Genomic DNA, 21,051 nt, shown 5'->3' on the forward strand with positions numbered 1-21,051 from the left:
GATCCAGAATATATATACTTTATAGGGTCGGAAAATTATATTGTAGAAATTACAAACGGAATGACAAACTTATATATACCCTTCTCACGAAGGTGAAGGGTATAAAAAAGAATTGGGAGTACAATAAATAATAAAGGCAATAAAAATACTAAACATTTCGTATAAAGTTGATTTGATTTTATTATATTATACTGAAAGTATTAAAATTTTTGTAAACATAAAACCCGAAGTTATAATACTGAACCTTTTCTGTATATTTTGTATTTTTGAATTACTAATAAATTTCCAAAAAGTTTTATCAATTAACCTGTCTGACTTTCATCTCTCTTTATATTATTTTGCTTAGTGGTTTAATGTTTATTAAGTATGTGGTGTTATAATGCAGTAATGCTTCTTACCTTTCGGCATACCACAGGGTCCTTTTGTACGTGAATTATCCAAAAAATCTAAATCGTATTTGCGCGCAGGTGGATACGTAAGCGCTACATGTGCTGAGGTAAATTGTAAAAGGCAGCTTAAATACAAAATGGAAAAAACAACCAAAAGCGCTGTTGACCAATTGGTTGGCCAATTTGGTTGGTATTTATTATGATGGTGTTTGTGTTCACGGTGTGGCCATAATTGTTGGCCAATGTGTTTTCTATTATTTACAGCCATATTTTAAGTTTTTTTCTTTTAACTTTAAATTTTTAACGGGAGAGTACGAGTATATAGCACATACAACCAACCGACTGCAACAACACCTTTAAGGTACAACTTTTTGGTATGATTTCGTTAAGTTGAGTTTGGTTTGCTATTTCTTTATTATTTTATATATTGTTTTTTTAATTTTGCACGTTCCAATAAATATTTACTATAATATTATTATTTATTTTAGTATTATTATTTTTAAAAATAATTTCATTTATTTAAAAATTTCTATTTAACTTGTTTTTCAGATTTTGCAATATTTTCCACATTGAAATAAAATGTTGTGCATTTGCACCATTTAAATCAAATCACGAATCACTTAGTATTGTTACAATTTGTTGCTGCTTTTCTTTATTATTTATTTTATTAATTTACATATTTATGTATTTTTGTGGATATTTTTATGAAATTGTTGATTGAAAACCCATTAGCACCGGTATATAAAATATCTGAAAGTAAAAGAGAAAAAATTTATGTTTAATTAAATATCTTGAAAGGGATTATAAAGTTAATAGAAAAGTTATATAAATAAATTTTTATAATACTTCCGATATCATTACGAGATTTTTTAACGTTCAACTGATGTAGGTAGAAAGATATGTATGGTTGATTATTCTGCTAATACTCTCAAAAAGTCAGTTCAATTGTTAACCTTAGTGTGATATTCCAAATTTGACTTAATATGAAGGGCTAATGTTGTCCGATTTTCACACAAATTTTAGATAATTTAGATCATATGATATTGTTGATTATTCTCTTCATTCTCTTGAAATTGTTAACGTTGAAGTGGTTTTCAGAACTTCAAATATTATATAGCGCTAATGTGAACCGATTTTCACACAAACTTATATATATATATATAAATTATTTATGGATATGTAAAACATGCTAGATATTTTTACGATTGATCCTAATTTTAGACGCTTTAAGATATGGTTTAAAATATGGGTAAACGAGTCAAAGTTTAAACAAGTTAGTTTCGCAATAACAAGAGTAATTTGTACATTGATTTGTGAAAAAAATACCATATTTTACATAATTAAATTCCAAACTATTTAAAATAACGCTAAATTATTGTTTTTAACTATAAAACAAGTTCAAAGAAACGTCTACATATAGAGACCGCGAAAAATTTATTGACTTCCAGTTGTAGCGAAAATTTGAACGGATATGAAACATGATGCAGAAGTTAGTGTTATAAGTAATTAAAACATTTTCGGATCAGGAAGCCGATGATTTATATGTAGTAAACAAAATACCGCTTGTGAATAGAACACATATGGGAGTTATACAATGTTAAAAAATACAATTCATGCGAATCGGTTACAAGGCTAATTTCTTTGGACCCCGGAAACTACTAAAATATACTGCCCGTTATTTGGTTAATATAGGTTAGCTAATTATTTTAATAATAACATATTAAGGTAATAGTAATAAATTAAGATAGCTGTTTTGGGCTTAATTTTAACATAACATAATTTTTGAGAAAAGAAAGTTATTTTTCAACCGAAACGCCACACCTCTTATATATTACGCCCATTTAAATTTCAAGTACTTAAGTCGTAGTCAGTTAAGCATTTATAAATATTCAATAATAACTGTTTACTTATGTATTAAGTGCCACGCCCACTATTTTAATTCCGCCAATTATGAATTATGTAATGAAGAAATTATTTACATAAACTTAAGTTTTATTTAAAATTTAATTTAAATCGAATAAATATTTTAGAAATTATTACAACCGTTTGAGTCAATATACAACAATTTGGAATTTTTAAACTTAAAACAATGTTTTCATCACTTATCTATACGTTATTTTATTTTGTAAAAAAAACATCATTATTTTTTGCTCTTTTCATTAGTCAGGTCGTAAAATAATAACTTGTCACACGTTCATAACGTACTTTTAATTTTGAGTACATCGCGACATACAATCTTCAAAAAAAAAAAAAAAAAGGTTGATGAAGTCGATGATGTATTTTTAGAGAGACAAGTAGATAGAAAAAGACCTAAAGTCATTTTGACTGGTGTCTATAACTTGAATTGTGTGTAAAATTTACGTAATATGTACTTATGTCTGAAAATATTACATGATGATCTATTAACATAATTTTTTATAATTAATTATGAGAAATTCACGAAAATACAGGTTTTTTTCAGAGTTATTGTTTTGGTTTATTAATATTTAAACAGATATGTATGTATTTTTTAACAGTATACTGGTTCCATCTAAGGAAAAATTTTCCTAAAAATTATATAATTATATATAAAGTCCATATATGTATGAATGGATTAATATTATACTTCATATGAAAATTTACATAAATTGACCCAAACATAATTTTTTCTAATAATTTTTTCCTAATTATTCTTCCAACACTTGTACTTGCTATTATTCTGCAATTTCAAAAGATTTTGTTTAAAAATAATAAGTAACAAAAATAACCACAATTGTTACATTGTAAGTACGTACATATGCACAAATAATAAAAATAATTGATTTTCACAATACAATGAATACGTGTCTGTCTGTTATTATAGGTACTTATTTTTTGTACTTCAATAACAAAAATACTCTCAAGATACGTTGTAAGTACATTTATACTGCGTAAGATCAATTGATGATTGAAGAGGGTATGTGTCATTTTATTTGTATGTATTACTACTCATTTATTTAACTATTTATTTACAGCGTCATTCATTCCTTTGAGTAATACCTATTTCAGATCAATGAATACAAAACAATAAATGAAATCAGTAAAATTTAAGAAAAAAAAAACTACAAGTCAGTGTATTTTCAAAATGTTTACCATAATCGGAGTTACTCACTCGAAATCTCTTAGCTATTGGAAATGAACATGACAGTTTATTGACCACATAAGTTAAGCCCTGTAGCAACGTTTAAAGTCTCTAAAAACAAATATTTTTACAGCACTTCTTTATTGAAAACAATATATTTAAGAATGTAAAATTAACCAACAATTATTGATATATTATTTAAATTACAATTAGAGGTTCCAAAGATTTAGGCTTGGGGAATAATGATTACCTCAATTAATAAGTTACATGATTTACGTACTTGTAATGTGTAATTGAGTATTAACTAATTAAAATTGTGTATTTGAAGTTTTGTCAATTAAAAACATGTAATGTAAACAGTTAGAATTAATTTAAATGAAAGTTTAGCCAATGACAGTTAATTTTAATTGAAGTTTACCGATTACAATTACCTGTAATTGCAATTATGATATGCAAATGTTAAGCAGAGAGAGGAGAGAATTCAATGATACTTCGTTTTTTACGTTTATTCTCAATAGAATTTATATGAAATACATTGAACAAAAAATTTTAACATTTCAAAAATTGATTTTAATAGGTCACGTCATTTTTGTTAAATATATTATTAACCTGAACTTCATGAATATTCGAACTTTTTCTTTAAAGCTTTTGCTAAACAAAATAAAATTTACCATCAATTTGAATAAAAAAGAAGATAGCTATCTTTGCAATATTACTTAGCAGCTACCGAAAAAAGTTTGTCCTAAAAACATTTTTTGAAAAATATTTGCAAATCCTCTTAAAATTAAGAAATAATATTTACCCACCTAGATATCAAAGTCAAAGTGTCAATTATTTGAGAAAAAACGCTAAAAGACAATAAACTAAAAAGTCTAAAATCAATTGTTTATTAAAAATACTTTCGTATACAATGTACTGAGTGTAGGTTTTTTTAACCCATTAATGGTTCAGCTTACTGAAATAATTATTAGAAAATTTAGGAAAAAAATCTGAATAATGTAGGAATATTCCATAATAAATCCATAGCTTTCAATTTTAAACTTTGGTAAAATCAGATTTAAAAACTTAAATATTCATTTATATTTCCTTATTTCATTTAAAACTCAGATTAAAAGAGTAAATTTAATTAAAAAAAAGTTTTATTTTTTTAGATTTCTCAAGTCAACTCTATGCACAATAGAACGTGTTTAATGGTGAGTGAGTGAGTGAGTAAGTACTTTAAAAGTGGAGCACAAAGTTTATTATGCATAATATATAAAATTTTTTATCGTTTCTGTTGTTGTTTATTTAAAAAAATGTTGCATGTTATTTTTTAGTTTTGTGTCTTGACTACCGCAAAATAAAAAAACATCTAAATAAGACTCGCCTTACACCTTGCATTTGGGATTTCAAATAAATATTTTTTGTAAAAAAAAAACTATTTAAAAAAATTGTTATGAGTTCGTAATACAGACACAATTATTTATAGTTTAAGTTATGATTTTTCATTTATTTTTGGGTTATTGGTGGCGTTACATGTTGCATACCAGAAATTTTTTTTGACAATTATATTTTTATTAAAAGATTCGAAAAGATTTCTTTAATGGTGTTGCTTGGACAAGTTTAATATTTGGTAAACTCCCACTGAGGATATTGCAATAAATGCTATTGGCAATATAGAGATCTGAAGATAAGTGCAAAATAAGTTTTGTGTATTCATTATACCCTACACCATCATAGTGGGAAGGGTATTATGCGTTTGTGCAAACATTCTTCATATGAGCAAATTACACAACTTCTCAAGAAGTTGAAAGGTATAAGGAAAGTAAAATCTCAAGTACACATTTCTATTTATAGCAACATTATGACAATAACCAATTTATTATTGTTTATCGCTATGGCGCAAAAATATATATATTTTTTTTTTTTTTTGATTATTTAAACAATATTTCAATTTTAAATTTATTTCAATTACATTTGAATCTTTACTAAACACTTGAACACAAATGAATCACCACACTTCCATTCAACACTAGTAGCTTTGCTCTAACAGAATTTAGAGGGACGGACAAAAATATTTTATAATGACACTCTCACTTAGCATGACATTGATCCAAATGCCAAACATCATTTATTGTAAAAATATAACGTATTTTTACTTTACTCTACTACTTAATTACACAAAGTGTATTTAAAAACAAAGTATATTTAATGTTAAAAATATCTACTTGATTATGTTAGAAATATAAAAGAATGATTACATTAAGGCAATAACTTTTCGACTATCATAAATACATTTTGTGTTCGGTTCCAAAATTATTGAAAAATGTTAGACTAATATGTGGACAAAATAAGGGAAATTTTAAAAAATCAATTTCGAGGTCAGACTAGACTATAGACTAGACTTTACACTAGACTATACACAAGACTGTAGACAAGATTATAGACTAGACTATAGACTAGACTATAGACCAGACTATAGACTAGTCTATAGACTATACTAGATTTGTCTATACTAGACTATAGACTAAACTAGACTTAGACTATAGACTAGACTATATACTAGACTATAGACTAGACTATAGACTATACAATGTTTGTCTACACTAGACTATAAACTAAACTAGACTTTACTAAACTTGACTATACATAACTAGACTTAACTAGACTATACTAAACTAGACTAGACTACACTATAGACTATATACTATAGTCTAGACTAGACAGTATAGATAAGACTAAACTATACTATAGACTTAAGGTTATTTTGTAGGATTTGCTGTAGACGATAGGAAGGTGGTTTAATGAGTACGTGGCGCAAAACATAACTGAATCTTACATAATAGATGGGGTTAGATGAAGATTTCTAACCCCATTATAAAGCAGAACCTTTGACCCAATATCTCGCTTAGCAGTCAGAGGAATTATGATAACTTTTAGAACTTGAATTAAGACCCCAATACGCAGCCATTAAGTAACAAGTAAAATTTAACAACGTAATCTTTTAATACTCTGCGTTCTCAAGCCACAACAAAACAACTAATGATGTTAAGCAACAAGGTTGCATTTGGTGGTTTGCCAGTTTATTTATACTTAAGTAGGTATTTAATATTAATATGGAATTTAAGTTTAATTAATGTTTTTATACTTTTAAACGGCACTTAGCTAATAACAAACATATATGAAAAGAAACTGCCCAATATACGACACAATTTAATAACCTAATAATAAAAGTGCACTGAAAAAATCCATGCCTAATATATAAGAAAAATGTCGTACATTGTACGAATCTTTCGTTGTTTTGTACCACGAAATTCTTTCGTAATTTATATGAAATTGTACGAAATATTTTAGTATAATACAAAATAATCTGTGAACAATTAATTTACATAAATTGAAAAAAGTGAATTTTGAATTTACGAAATATTTATTTATGCAAACATTTTTGTTCATTTTAAAATAATTTTTCTAATTTTAGTTAATAATTATACTCCAGATGAATTTTTTTTTTATGAAAATAGTTCGTGAATTATATTATACTTTTTCTTAAATTTTATGAAAAAGTTGTAGTTTTATTTAATGGTAATATTATTAATATAATTTTATTTAATTTTGCTAAAATTTAAGAAAAATATAACGAAAGGTTTTCGTACTTTGGTAAAAATAGAAAAAGGTTTTATTAAATAATATTTCGTATTATACACGAATTTTTTTAAGTTGAGCATGGATTATTTTCAGTGTAATGTCAAATTTAAACAGGAGCGAATCCACGAGGGAAAGAAAAAATAAATTTCCCCCCAAACCCTTGAGCTGGATCCGCGGCTGAATTTAATAACAACACACACTCGTAAAAGCGAGTACTTCACTCAGTTCAGATATATATATACACTGAAAATAATCCATGCTCAACTTTACGAAAAAAAATTTCGTAACTTCTATTTTGTAATATTTACAAAAATTTTGTGTATAATACGAAATATTATTTAATAAAACCCTTTTCTATTTTTACGAAAGTACGAAAACCTTTCGTAATATTTTTTTCTTAAATTTTAGCGAAATTAAACATAATGATATTAATTATATTATGATTAAAAAAACTACAACATTTTTATAAAATTTAAGAAAAAGTATAATATTATTCTCGAATTATTTTCATAAAAAAAATTGAAAATTCGTGTGGGGAATAATTTTGAACTAAAATTAGAAAGTTTATTTTAAAATGAACAAAAATGTTTGAATATTTATTCAAAATTCCTCTTTTTTCAATTTATGTAAATTAATTTCAAGAATATTTTGCATTATACTAAAATATTTCGTATACCTATATTACGAAAGAATTTCGTGGTACGAAACAACGAACGATTCGTACAATGTACGACATTTTTCGTATATATTAGGCATGGATTTTTTTCAGTGTACATACTTCAAATTTTAAAGAAATACATATTTCGCAGAAAATTTATTATACGAAAAATTTAATATATTTTACGAAAATTTTGAAAACACCTGTAATTGCACGTGTCTTTACAATAAATCAATTAAAAATCGAGTGACATTATCTATTGTCTAACTATTTAACCATTTAATTGTTTATTGTATTATTATTGTTTTGGCTGTGTAAAAAGTACACATACATACATAAAATTGAAAATTATTAATCATACAGTGGGTCATACTAGGCAATTTACAATTTTATCAAATATGTACTTAACACTTATGACGATATCTCAATGACACAGAGTTTTCAGTGGATTTTAAACTAATTTGATAAATAAAATAAAATTATGAATGATTCTCATCGAATGTTACGGTGATCTTTCATATTTATTAACTTATGTAGGTATCTATGTATTTAATTATTAAAATGATAGACAACAATAAAAAATGCACTTAAGCTATAAAACATTCCATTGACATAACAATAATTCATCAATTGTTTGTTAATACTCCCAAAATCCCACTGTGTGATGAAATGTTTGAAATTAAACCCTCTTATTAGGAATTATTCGATTAAATCTTTAGCCAGCACCAACCGGTTTGCAAATAGTGAACAAAAATTACAACAAAAAATAAACAACAAGAAAAAAGAGAAAAAAAAAACAACCAAAACACAAACATGAAATACCTTAAAAGAAAAATATTTCAAACGTCTTCTATGATTGTGCAGAAAAGTTTAAACAAACAGACACACATACATTCATACAAGCAACCAGCTAACAAACCAGTCAACATCCAAAAGATACAAATGCTTCATTCAGTTTATGCTGTTGCTGTTGTTGCTGAAGTTGTTGTTTTTCTATTTTAGTTTTTGGAAAACAATTTTATTTTGGCATACCATCCACTTCCATCCATGGGTTACAAACTTGAGAAAGAAAATTACAACAAAAAAAAACAAAAGCAACAAACCAACAAAAATTCAAAACAAAAATTAAAAATTTTAAAATACTCGAACACTATTCGTAATCGTACAACTCTACACAACCATGAATGAGCATTGGACAACTTTAAAAATTTATTTTGTTTTATTTTTTTAAGACAAAAAAGATACAAAATAATAATAATAAATAAAAGAAACCAGTTCGGCAACATTCTTTCAATAATGTGCGAGTTTAAAGTTTTTTTTATCTTAAAAAATACAGTTTTTTCTATTGTCAGTTTTTAACAACCCATAAAGGAATGTATTCTTTTTGGATGATATTTATACCCTACACCACTTTAGTGGGGAGGGTATATTGGGTTTGTGCTGATGTTTGTAACATAGAAAAATATTCGTCCAATACCCACCTTAAAGTATAACAATCGGCTTAGAATCATTTTCTGAGTCGATTAAGCTGGCCGGCTGGCTGGCTGGCTGGCTGTCCATGTAAACCTTGTGCGCAAGGTACAGGCCGCAATTTTGAAGATAATTAGATGAAATTTGGCACACACGCTTCTTTTGGCCCAAGGACGAAGCCTATCGGTCCATTACTTCGACTAGCCCCCATACAACCGTACCACCCAAATAGGGCCTTTTGGCTTATAATTAATTTAAATGATCTATTATGTTAACCAAAGTCGACAAAACTTAGTTTCATAGAACTTTAAATGACACTACCGACTTTTGTAATGATCGGGCTTCATTTGATCCTATCCCCCATACAAACTCCCCTTCAGAAAATGACTTAAAGGTTAAAATTCACTTATAAACACTATTAACACTTTTAAATTCTACATAAATATTATTGAAGAAGACTTAACTCCCCCTACCAACATTTGTAAGGATAGGTCCATATTTTGCCCTACTCCCCTTTGAACACTCTTGTAAAAAAATATTTTTTTTGCCAAAATAAAAGTAAAAATACTCCGAAATAAAGTTAAAAAAACAAACCTAATGCTTTATTTTTTTAAATAACCCCCATTTTTAACATACATACAGACAGGTGTAGGGTATTATATAGTCGGCTACGCCCGACTATACATTCATACTTGTTTTAAAATACATGCTGGCATTTGGATGCATTAAATAAAAGTACGTGCACTAGCTATGGAATACGACATAGTTCGAATGCTGCGTTCTGATAACTCCGTTAAAGCCTCAGCAAAAATAAAGCGAAATACATACTTGCAAAAGAATAACATTTATCACTACTTTAAAAGTAGAAATTAGCGATTTTTTTACTTCTGTGGAAGTGATGTTTAATACACTTCCGAAGAAGCGTAAATAGTTAAATATTTTTCTTTATTCTTACTTTTTTGGGAGATAACAAAGTTTATTTTTAAACTTCTGTTTTATTAATTGTATTAATGTAAATATTATTTAGGTCAAATTAATTGTATTCTATAATAATGCAATTTCACTTCAGAATAACTTCCAAAAAGAGAGCATAAAAATTACTTCTTGAGAATGATCAGAAGTTGTAAATTTAGAATTAAATAAAAAGTACATCCCACCTCTGACAAGCCTGTGTTAAAATCATCACTTTTTCAGGTCTTTTTCAGTACTTCTTTTTCGCTTCTTTTTTTCTGGGGCTCTATTCTTCATTTGTAATGATTAATAACGCTTTGTCATTCCATTTGTAGCATACTAAAATGTTGTTCGTAGGGAATTTATATATATTCATGATATTTGCACAAACGTTTCCAGCAAAAAAGGAACTTCGGAAGAAGCGAAAGAAAGTAGAATTTACTCCCTGGAAGTACTGAAAAACAACCTGAAGAAGTTATGATTTTAACACAGACTTGTCATAGGAGGGATGTGCCTTTTATTTGTTTCAAAATACGCTACATCTGAAGTCATTCTCAGGAAGTAATTTTTATGTTATTTTTTGGAGTTATTAGGAAGTGAAATTCTAGTATTTGACTCAAATAATATAAACATAAATAAATTAATTACACGCATTTATTTATTAACTTCAAAATAAAATTGGTGTAATTAAAAAAAAATTTTAGTACAAAATCGCTTCTTTTGACGCCAATAAACATCATTTCCACGGAAGGTAAAAAATATTCAGTTAGTGCTACTTTTGATGTGGCGATAAATGTTATTCTTTTGGAAGTACTTCGTTTTATTTTTGCTGGGTTAAGACAGTAGGCCAGGCACAATTTAAAAAAAATAAAAAAAATGGAAAGAATGAAGAAATAGCTATCTGACTCCTTTGGTCAATTTTTGGTAGGACCAATAGGTGAAAAATTACACTCATTTAAATAAAACCCTGTATGAATAAATTGTCGAACTTTGTCCGAAAGTTCTTGACTGATAGAGCTGAAAATTTGTGTCCGACGTACAATCCCTTGGTTCAACTTTCATCCAAACCGACAGACATCGATTTGTAAAATTCAAGTCACTTGACACGATATTTCCTATATGTAAATAGGTATATATTTATAATCTAGTGTCTTATAAGATCCAAGATGATATATCCATATTCGTCCATATGACTGTTAAAAAGAGCTAAAGGCTAAACTTTTCCACAAATATTCTTTTTTATCCACGTTTTTTCTCATAATTTCTCAAAAATTTTCAAAAGATCGTTTTGTTTACCTAGAAGTTATAAAAAATATAATTAACATCGAGCCAAATGTGATCCTAGACCTCTTATAAGACTGCGTTCAGAAAATTTCTTTAATAATCTAAATAAGAAATAAAATTCAAGCAAACCAAGTTATATAAAAGCCAAAATCTTTCTACCGAATGACACTGACATAAGACTCATATTTAACCCATGTTCAAATCATGACTTAACTGGCTAAAAAGATAATGTAAAAATCTCTGACTTAAATTTCTTGAGGATCAGGCCCTAGTACCCATATAATTATTTTCAAAAAATCCGTTATTTGTGTTTAATTTTCCAAAATTTTTAGAAGTACGATTAAATAAAAAAAGATTAGTTCTATGATTAAAACAAATTTATAATCTTAGTCCATCGTTTCAGAATAAAGAAATGTAAAGTAAAGTAAGCATTACTTTGGAAGCCATTTTTAGTGTAATAAGCATAAACCAATCATTACAATTATTTAAAGCACTGATTTTTATTTTTTTAATAACAAGAAAAAATAAGTGTTATTGGTGATTTTATTCTTTAGTAATCTTTTTTTGTTATATTTTCTAACAGATTGTAAGCAAGTGTTCTTACACATACATACATATGCAGAAATGTATATCTCTAAAAAAATTAAAACGTATCTAAGTATTTCATTTTCAAAAGTACTTTAATTTTAATTGTTAATTAGTTAGTAGATAGGTCAGTGTACATCAATTAAATATGATTATACATATCTACGTATGTACAAATTATTTATTGCATTTATTTTGTTAATTTTACTTTTAAGTTGGTCGAAAGTTGATTTTGCCATTTGCGTGTTAATTAATTGTTAAAACAGCTAAAGGAGCAAAACAAATCTAAAATATACAAATGTTCGCCATTTTATTCAAAAAAAAATATATATTAAGTTGCATTTTTCGTAGCAATTTGTTAATTGGAAAACAGAAAATAACTACTTACTACAAATAGTACTGTAATACAAATAACTAAATACGGCAGCAATGAGAGCTACTACCACAGCAAATACGTACATACATCAATACATACATATGTACATACATGTTGAGTAACGTAATGCATTTATTTATATGTGCATTCATTTAATTAAATATTTAATTAATGCAACCAATATTTAACTACTTATTTTATAATGTTTCGCTTTTATACATTCAAAAGCGTGTATTGATTTTAAGAAACATGCATAAATAAGCAAAAAACATGCATTTTTTATTAAATTGTTTAATGATTAGATGATATAACTAAAAAAGAGTGTATAATCTTTTCACTTTTAAACAGTGGAGCCAATGTAATTCAAAATTAAATAATTTATTTTCAATGAAAAATTGCAAAGGTCTTTTTTATAAACAAAATTCTATTTTATAAACCATTTATAAATCAAATTTCGTATGAAAATTTAGTTTTATAAACATTTTATGAAATAAAATGTTGTTTATGAATAAGGGGGTAGCCATCATGTTTTTACAATGGAAGTAACTGCATTTCAGAAATTTTAAAATAGTTTTATTTATAATACAATTATAAATTTCAAGCCACTCTCCTGACAAGACCTAGAATGTCGATTATACTACACCTAGCTTCATCCCTTAAATCATCATGGAATGTTTGTCCTAGGTATTTCGGCCTCAGACTCTGAACACAATCTCCTCTTCGTCCTCAAACATCCTACAAAATCTCAATTCCCCAAAAACTCTTCTTTTGCGCAGTGACCGGTTATCACTCCAAGAACAATTCTAATACTTCTAATGTCCAACGTTAATAGTATACAGGTTGCCTTGGCTATCAACCTCTGCCATTAGCCCTTAGATAACATACAATCCGTCCTACTGTGCAAGGATTGATTAGAGGAGTTCCCAAAATTATGGGAAATTAACCGGCAGTAGTGACAGATTAGAGAGTAGTTCGTCTGCGACCTCATTACCCTGTAAATTGCATTCCCCCAGTGGCTCCGCGCTTGTCTTAGTATGACTCATCTTCTGAAGTCTTATAAATAGACTGAGTTTCAGTAAGTTCCTAGACGCCACACTCTCAACATATTTGACAAACGAAAGTAGGCTCAGAATCATGTCCCATCAATGAACAATTACATTGATTTTAGTAGGAAGAATCCGCTGCTCAACCATAAACATTTTTAAATTATTTTGATTTTTTTTTAAGAATGGAATGTTACTTTTTTCATCACACTTAAAAATATCAACATTCATAGAAAGTTAGAAACATTTTATACAATTTATTAATGATTCATCTTCTGCACCCGCTATTTGTATCATTAATATTAAACAATTAAAATAAACAAAAAATCATAAATTATTGACTAAATGAAAACCATTATCAATTGTTTTTAAAGCACATTAAAATATTTTTGCTGAGACAGGAAAATCTGGTTTCTATAGTTAGTCGATAAATCTTTAAATTGAATTTAACACATGTTTTAGTAACTTGTTGTTGACACGCTTAAATTTATTAACTTTCTTTTAAACATCTATAGGTTTTGTTATCAGAAAAATAACAATAAAAATCATATAAAAGGGCGATTAGAAAGTTTGATAGATTGACGACTACATATAGGAATCTGTGAACACAAGCAGTAGACATTGAAGCTATACTAATACCCAACAGTTTTTGGTGAATGTTACTAACTAGTGATTCTATCTCTGGATTCACTTGCGAGTATAGAATTAGTTATATGGTATTTTATCTGTTATTGACTTACGGAGGATGTAAAATAAACACCTTGCTCGAGTACTTGAGCCATCTATTCTCTGACCATTGCTGTCCTGTTGTGTAACTTCGGAAATGCAAAAACATTAAATTCTGTTCACGACTAAGAAGATGGAATGATCACGTTTGATTTGGCAACAAGTATTAGGTAGAAAATACTCAAACGCTCGAAGAAACATTTGACACTTTTTTGACGGTTTAAAGTTTTCATAGACTAGAGGAACTAAAGTCCAAGAGGTAGGAAGATGGATGGGACAAACATATGAGAACAATTTAACTCCAAAAAATATACAACGTTTATATAAAAAGTAATTGTAATTTATCAATTACAATTACTTGCAATTGTAATTGAAGTTTTAAAAATTACAATTACAAACTTGTAATTTAATTATTTCCATTTACAATTACTTACAATCGTGAATTTTAGCCCTTACAATCACAGATAATTTGAGTAATACCTAAATTGCATGTAACTCTAATTGGTAAACATCAATTACATTTACAAGTAATTGCGATTAGCAAAACTACATTTACAAGAAATTGTAATTGCCAAAACTTTAATTATAATTATTAATAATTGTAATTGGATCTCGCCATGCCTGGTACGTATTGATTAAAGGCTCATTTAGTTTGAAAGTTCCGTAACGTTTCAGTTATGTGACGTTCCGTTGACAGTTTATGAGTAGTTAGTTTATACGTAAGAACGTAGCAGCTGTTTTTAGAAAAAACAAAAAAAGCAACTCTGATTTGTTGTGTCAAAAACCAGAGTTGATTTTCATTCTTTGTGTCTAAAGCTAGAGTTGTTTTTTTCATATGTTTACAAATGTATATAGATTTGGCGCTTATATTAAAATAAATAAATAAAAATGAATTTTGAAAGTAATAATATCTCGAAATGTTCAGATATTGATGAAATGTTTATTGCAACAAATTTTATTAATTTGTGCAAAATGTATAAAAAAAATAAAATTAAAAGGATTGGACGCAAGCGGAGGTGGTACGTTCGTCCAATTAACAAGGATTGGTCATTAGCCGGGTATTTTAAAAATTTTTTTAAAAAAATAAAAAGTGTGGATGAGGAAATTTCTTTATTCATACAAGAATGACAAAAAATGCGTATGAGCTTTTGTTGTCTCTTATTAAAACGTCATTGAGAAAATATTTACTAATATAAGAAGTACATTAATTTTAATGTTTAATTTTAAACTATTTCAATTAAGCGTAATAATTAAAATTTTTTGGATGTACATTATTTTTAAAACATTAACATCACTGTTTTTTTCTTGTTTACATCTTTTTTGTATTTTATGTCAGCTGTTTATAGCTGTCACTTAACGTTGCGGATTGAATTCTATTTTCTACAGGTTCATCCGCAACGCAACTTCAACGTTACGGCCAAACTAACGACTTACACAGGTTTTCGTAAGCCAAATACGAATCAGCTGATTCATCACGGAACGCAACGTAGAGACTAACTGAGCCTTAAATGTTTTTATTTGAATATTCCCAAAAAAAATATAATTTTTGATAACATTTCGTATTCAAGTTCTGTAAGAATTATATTTTTTGAATTATTTGGTCTGTGTTCATTATGATTCCCTTAGTGGCAAAAGTATTATCTCAGTTTAATAGCGGAACTTTTAGAGTCAAATCAAATCTAATATTAGATTTAATGCATCCAACGATCAAACGATATATAAGATATCTTCAAATTTTATTAAATTTCATCTTAACACAAAGTAGTACGTATTATAACAGGGATGGAAATTTGTACTTTATGAAACGAAAAGAATATGAAAATTCACAGACATAATTACAGTCAATCGATGCCGATATATGTTAACTAATCTTCTGAAGATGGATTTATGTGATTCTATTCTAAATATATAAATATAGTTTCTGGGTATATATATGTACATAAATATGGTATTGTTTATTTAATCTAGTCGGGATTAAAGCTATTTCAACATAAAAAAGTAATAAGTCTATATTCGCCATTGCCAAATTCTAGAAAGATCGTATATCTTATATAACAAAACAAAACAAAAAACTACGCCAAATAAAACAAAACATCGTTTATTTTAATAAGCAATGTTCTGGACATGGCTTAATAGACTCCGCTATCTATAAAGATCCAGAAGGTGAAGGATATAAAAATAACCAGACAGAGCAAGTTTCTTAACTATATCAAAAATTCTCCAAGTCTGATTTACACTTTTTTTTTTAATTTTTATGTGCATAATGAAAATCAACAGTGATGTAATAATTAAAAAAAATGTGTATGCGTCTTTGTTTGCAAAATTGTTGATTGTTAATTTTGGTTGTAACATTTTTCTTTCCCTCTTCTTTTCTGTCTTCGTGTAGACATTGGAAGTATTGTGTGAGGTTATTAAGTCTAGTAGTGTTCAGGTCATTAAAACATTAAATAAAGTAACAACAAATTTTCCAAATAAAACAAAAATAAAAAGTCATTAATATCGACTATGTTTGTAGCACTAAAATAGCAGCAACAGTAAATTATATTACCGTTACTGCTAGGTATTTGCCGTTAATTATTTATTAAATTAATAATTTGTTAAAATTTTAACAACAAGATTATACAACTTATATGAAAAGTAAAAGATATATTCAATGCATTGTTATATCTGATACGATTCGTTGCAAGGATGCAAAGATTTTGCCACATAAAGAATCAAATTTGACAAAACGGTCTTATGATAAATAGTTACGTTACTTATTTTAAGCTTTTGGATATAATTTGTCCCTAAAACATTTCAAGAATATATGTATATGTATTATTTTTGTTTCATAGCTAGACGTTTTAAAGTATTCGCCCATCCCGGTCATAAATGCCCATGATTAGTGTAGGGTACAAACACCATATATAAGCTACGTTGGCAAAATTTAAATGCAATAACTTATTTAGATCAAACATAACCACTCTACACACTTAAATGTGCAGTCAGTCACTGTGTTAATGCTTTGTTGCAGCAGAAATTAAACAGCAACAACAACTATAGAAAAAAATACCGCCAACTTTAAGATACAAACTGTGTATCTGTAAATGGCAGTTTTTTCAAAACAACAACATGCTACAACTTACGTTGCAAATTACTATTGTATGGAAACAAATATTTAACTATGTATTTCTTTATTAATGTGCAACGATCAATATGTGTGTGCAAATTTGCACATACTTACAACAACTAACTTGCAACATAAACATTTTATAAATATTTATTTTTGTTAATTTTTTTGTATCTCCTTTATTTTGTTGTTTTTATTTATACGTTGCAAAGTATTGTTGAAATGAAAATCGAAATAAAAAATATGTTTAAAAAAAGTTATAGAATTGTAATTATACACATAGTTACATTTTAAAACAGTTATAAACGGGCGTATGCGTACATATATTTATGTATGTTCCCTAAGCATATCGATAAAAATAGGTTTGTCTGGAGTGAGTCGAATTTGATTAACTGCTAATATTGAAATAGGTATACAATATCTTTTAAAAACAATTTCTGATTCCTAATTATATACATATGAAACATGGATGCTAATAAGCGCTGATTTATACTAAGAAATATTAGTTGATTTTGTATAAGAAACAGAAATGTCATTTTTCTACTCTCACTTTCCAACAAATTCAAAAACTTAAGTGATCGGTGGAAATCAGCTCTAAAGGCGTAAAGACCACTTTGTCCAAAACATAAGAGTATTCAACTGATCTACTTACTCCATTCTTGAAATTATAAATTGAAAAATACAATTATATGAAAAGACTTATTACATTTAGTTATATATTTATAAATTCTTATAAATGTACAACAAATAAAATTGTAAAGAGTGTACTATATGTATTCAAAATAAAGTCTTGCGTTTACTTTGGAGGGCGGTCAAAGTTACTGAAGTGTAAATATGAGTACATATGTATGTAAGTACGCATTTCTGTGATATGGATTTACAATAATATTACAACAAACATTACAACTTTAGCATAGAAATATCTAAAAAGAATAGTGCATTAAACCTCTTATGAAAACCAAAAATATATGCACTTATATACTTTGTAGTTATTATAACCTACAACACTTCAGTGGGAAGGGCATATTGGGTTTGTGCTGATGTTTGTAACGCACAATAATATTGGTCCTATACTCACCTTAAATTATACCAATCGGCTTAGAATCATTTTCTGAGTCGATTTAATTTTGAAGATAATTCAGTGAAATTTCTATTGTCCAAGGACGAAGGTTATCGAAAATGGTTGAGATCGGTCCATTATTTCACTTAGTCTACATACAACTGAACTCCGAATAGGGCTTGTAAACCTTGTAATCAAACTACAGGTCACAATTTTGAGGATAATTCAATAAAATTTCGTACATGATCTATTGTAAATAATTAAGACCGTTCCATTATTTCCCTATCCTCCATATAACTGAACCCCGAAGAGGACTTCTATGGTACCGGAGACGAAGCCAATTGTCCCAGAGGCGTTGCTTATTCAAAATGGTTAACATCGGTCCATTATTTCACCTAGCCCTCATACAACTGAACCCGCCGAAGAGGGCTTTTAAGTTCATAATTCATAATTTGTAACCTTCATGAGGGTTACAAATTTTTATTTATAGAGTCTATAAAAAGCCCCCTTCAAAATTTGACTTAAATACCCACAATTTTATTATTTTAAAAATAAATGGCTTAAGTATATCTGAGGCAAGGTACATTTGAACTTAAATGTTTTATTATGAAAACTAATTTTATTTTTTTAAAAGGTTTAGAGTATTGTATGGTCGGCCTCGCCCTACTATAATTTCTAATTTATTTTAAAATAATAAATAACAAAATTTATCTTTTGCTTAAATTTATTATTATGTTATTTGTTATTTAGTGAAAACTTCTATCATTTTAATTTGAGATACAGTTGCTAGGGAGTAATTAAAAAAAATGTAAAATCTCTTACGTTTGTGATTATTAGTAGGCGATTGTTAGATTACTTAAAAGTAATACAGACTTTATGTGGTAGTCATAGAGAAATAAGTTATTGTCTAAGTACACTAACATCTTACAAAACTTTGTGACCAATTAAATTTAATTTGTTTCAGTTAAAACCATATTGGGTTTAATCTATACTATTACAAATAACGTTAGTTTTGTTAATATTGTAAATAATTAACTTAATTATTTTCAGTTTACTAGAAACAAAATATCCTTAAATATTTTAGTATTTACGTCTACATAAAAAGTTATTTCGTCATGTTATTCGTGTTATAAGTTAATTTTGATTCGAAGTCCATCGTTATACTTTAAGGTGGGTATATTATCAATATTTTAGTGCTTTACAAACATCAACACAAACGCATATTAATACAAATAATTTGGAGTAATACTGTTAACTAAATTTCAATTTACTTGTATATCGAATAAATATTTATATATGTATTTAATAATTTCTTTCTTTATTTCGTTTAACTTAAATGGAATTGTTGGTCTAAAGAAAAAAATACACAAAATTTCTCAATTAGCTAGCTGAACACAACATAAATAATACAATATTTACTTTTCATGTAAGTTTAATATGTAGCAATATGTTTTATATTTCTTTGTTTAAATTTTCATACTTTTCATTTTTGATTTCACACTTCCACTCATCTTCTTTGTACTTTCTTCTATTTTCATTTATATTATTTTGCTTTCATTTTTATTTTCATTTAATTTTTCATATTTCTTGTATAATTTTTTTAAAAGTTTTTTACTAATACGGTTAAGTTACTGTACGGTTGTAAAGTTATTATATCGTAAGATTTACAGCAGCAATATTAATAGCAATAAGACCATGGTCAATAAGATTTGTTCGAAGTAAAACACGTTTAATATCAGCAGCAATACTTATTTAAGTTTCAATATTTAGTTAAGACTAAAGAGAGTATATTTTCAGCATTAGTAACAAACAACTATCAGTCTTTAACTGATGATTTAAATGCGGAAAAAGTCTAGTTCAAATATCCGAAACAAATCGAAATTTCGTTAAGATATACATATATTGTTTATATGAGCTTTAGTATCACTCCATATGAATTATACCTTGACTTACCACAATGTACGTGTTTTAGATCACAATTGAATCTCATATTAATATTTAAGAAATTACTTTAAATAAATTTATTAGTAATGTCGATCGGTTTCTTATGCCTGAATTGGACCCAACATATTGAATCCTTTGTCAGGGAGAAGAATTATTGTTTCCCCTATGAACTCCAAAGGTATATTAAATAGGTCATATTCCATATATAATAGGCCATGTTGTTTCTATTCTCATTGGGACTACTAGGTGCTTTATCAGAAGTTCCATAAAACTAAATTCTGGTACAAATAAACGAACAAATTATACACGGTTGTTACATCTTACAATGCAGTCAACTTTATTTGATTTTTGTTAATTCGGAAATTCGAAAAGTTCAGATGATTATTAGACATTTTCTGAACATTTTACTGACAACGTTGTAAGATCTGACAACCGTGTATCACGGCTTTTAGACTCAAACAAAGCTGGAAACAAATTGATCGTCAAAGGTGTGAGAAATGTCAATAATGTCACAAATTAAGATAGTACTTTAAAATGAACTCATGCCCGCTATAACCAGAAAGTCGGATGTAACTGGAATGAGGGTGAATTAAAAGGGATGTAAAAAATTGAAATTGTTCATGCTCTAGATTTATATTTTATTCTTTTTAATTTATTACAGCCCAAAAGGCTTTTTTATATTAAGCTGATCTTAAACTTTTGACCATATATATTTTATAAGTTGAAGTGTCT

The 21,051-nt window shown here is 27.4% G+C and overlaps 1 protein-coding gene across 4 annotated transcripts in view; it reads right to left on the reverse strand.

The window, feature by feature from the left end:
• The window catches only part of LOC111675363, a 105,855-nt gene that overhangs the window by 58,027 nt on the left and 26,777 nt on the right, over nt 1-21,051 (reverse strand). For all 4 annotated transcript variants that reach the window (XM_046953679.1, XM_046953680.1, XM_046953683.1 and 1 more), the window contains exon 3: nt 399-1,139. In XM_046953679.1, the coding sequence (XP_046809635.1) occupies nt 399-657 (259 nt within the window). In that variant the 5' untranslated portion in view covers nt 658-1,139. The remainder of the gene's footprint in view (nt 1-398; nt 1,140-21,051) is intronic.

The sequence above is a fragment of the Lucilia cuprina genome, chromosome 6 (assembly GCF_022045245.1).
Source record: "Lucilia cuprina isolate Lc7/37 chromosome 6, ASM2204524v1, whole genome shotgun sequence".
Taxonomy (NCBI): Eukaryota; Metazoa; Arthropoda; class Insecta; order Diptera; family Calliphoridae; genus Lucilia; species Lucilia cuprina.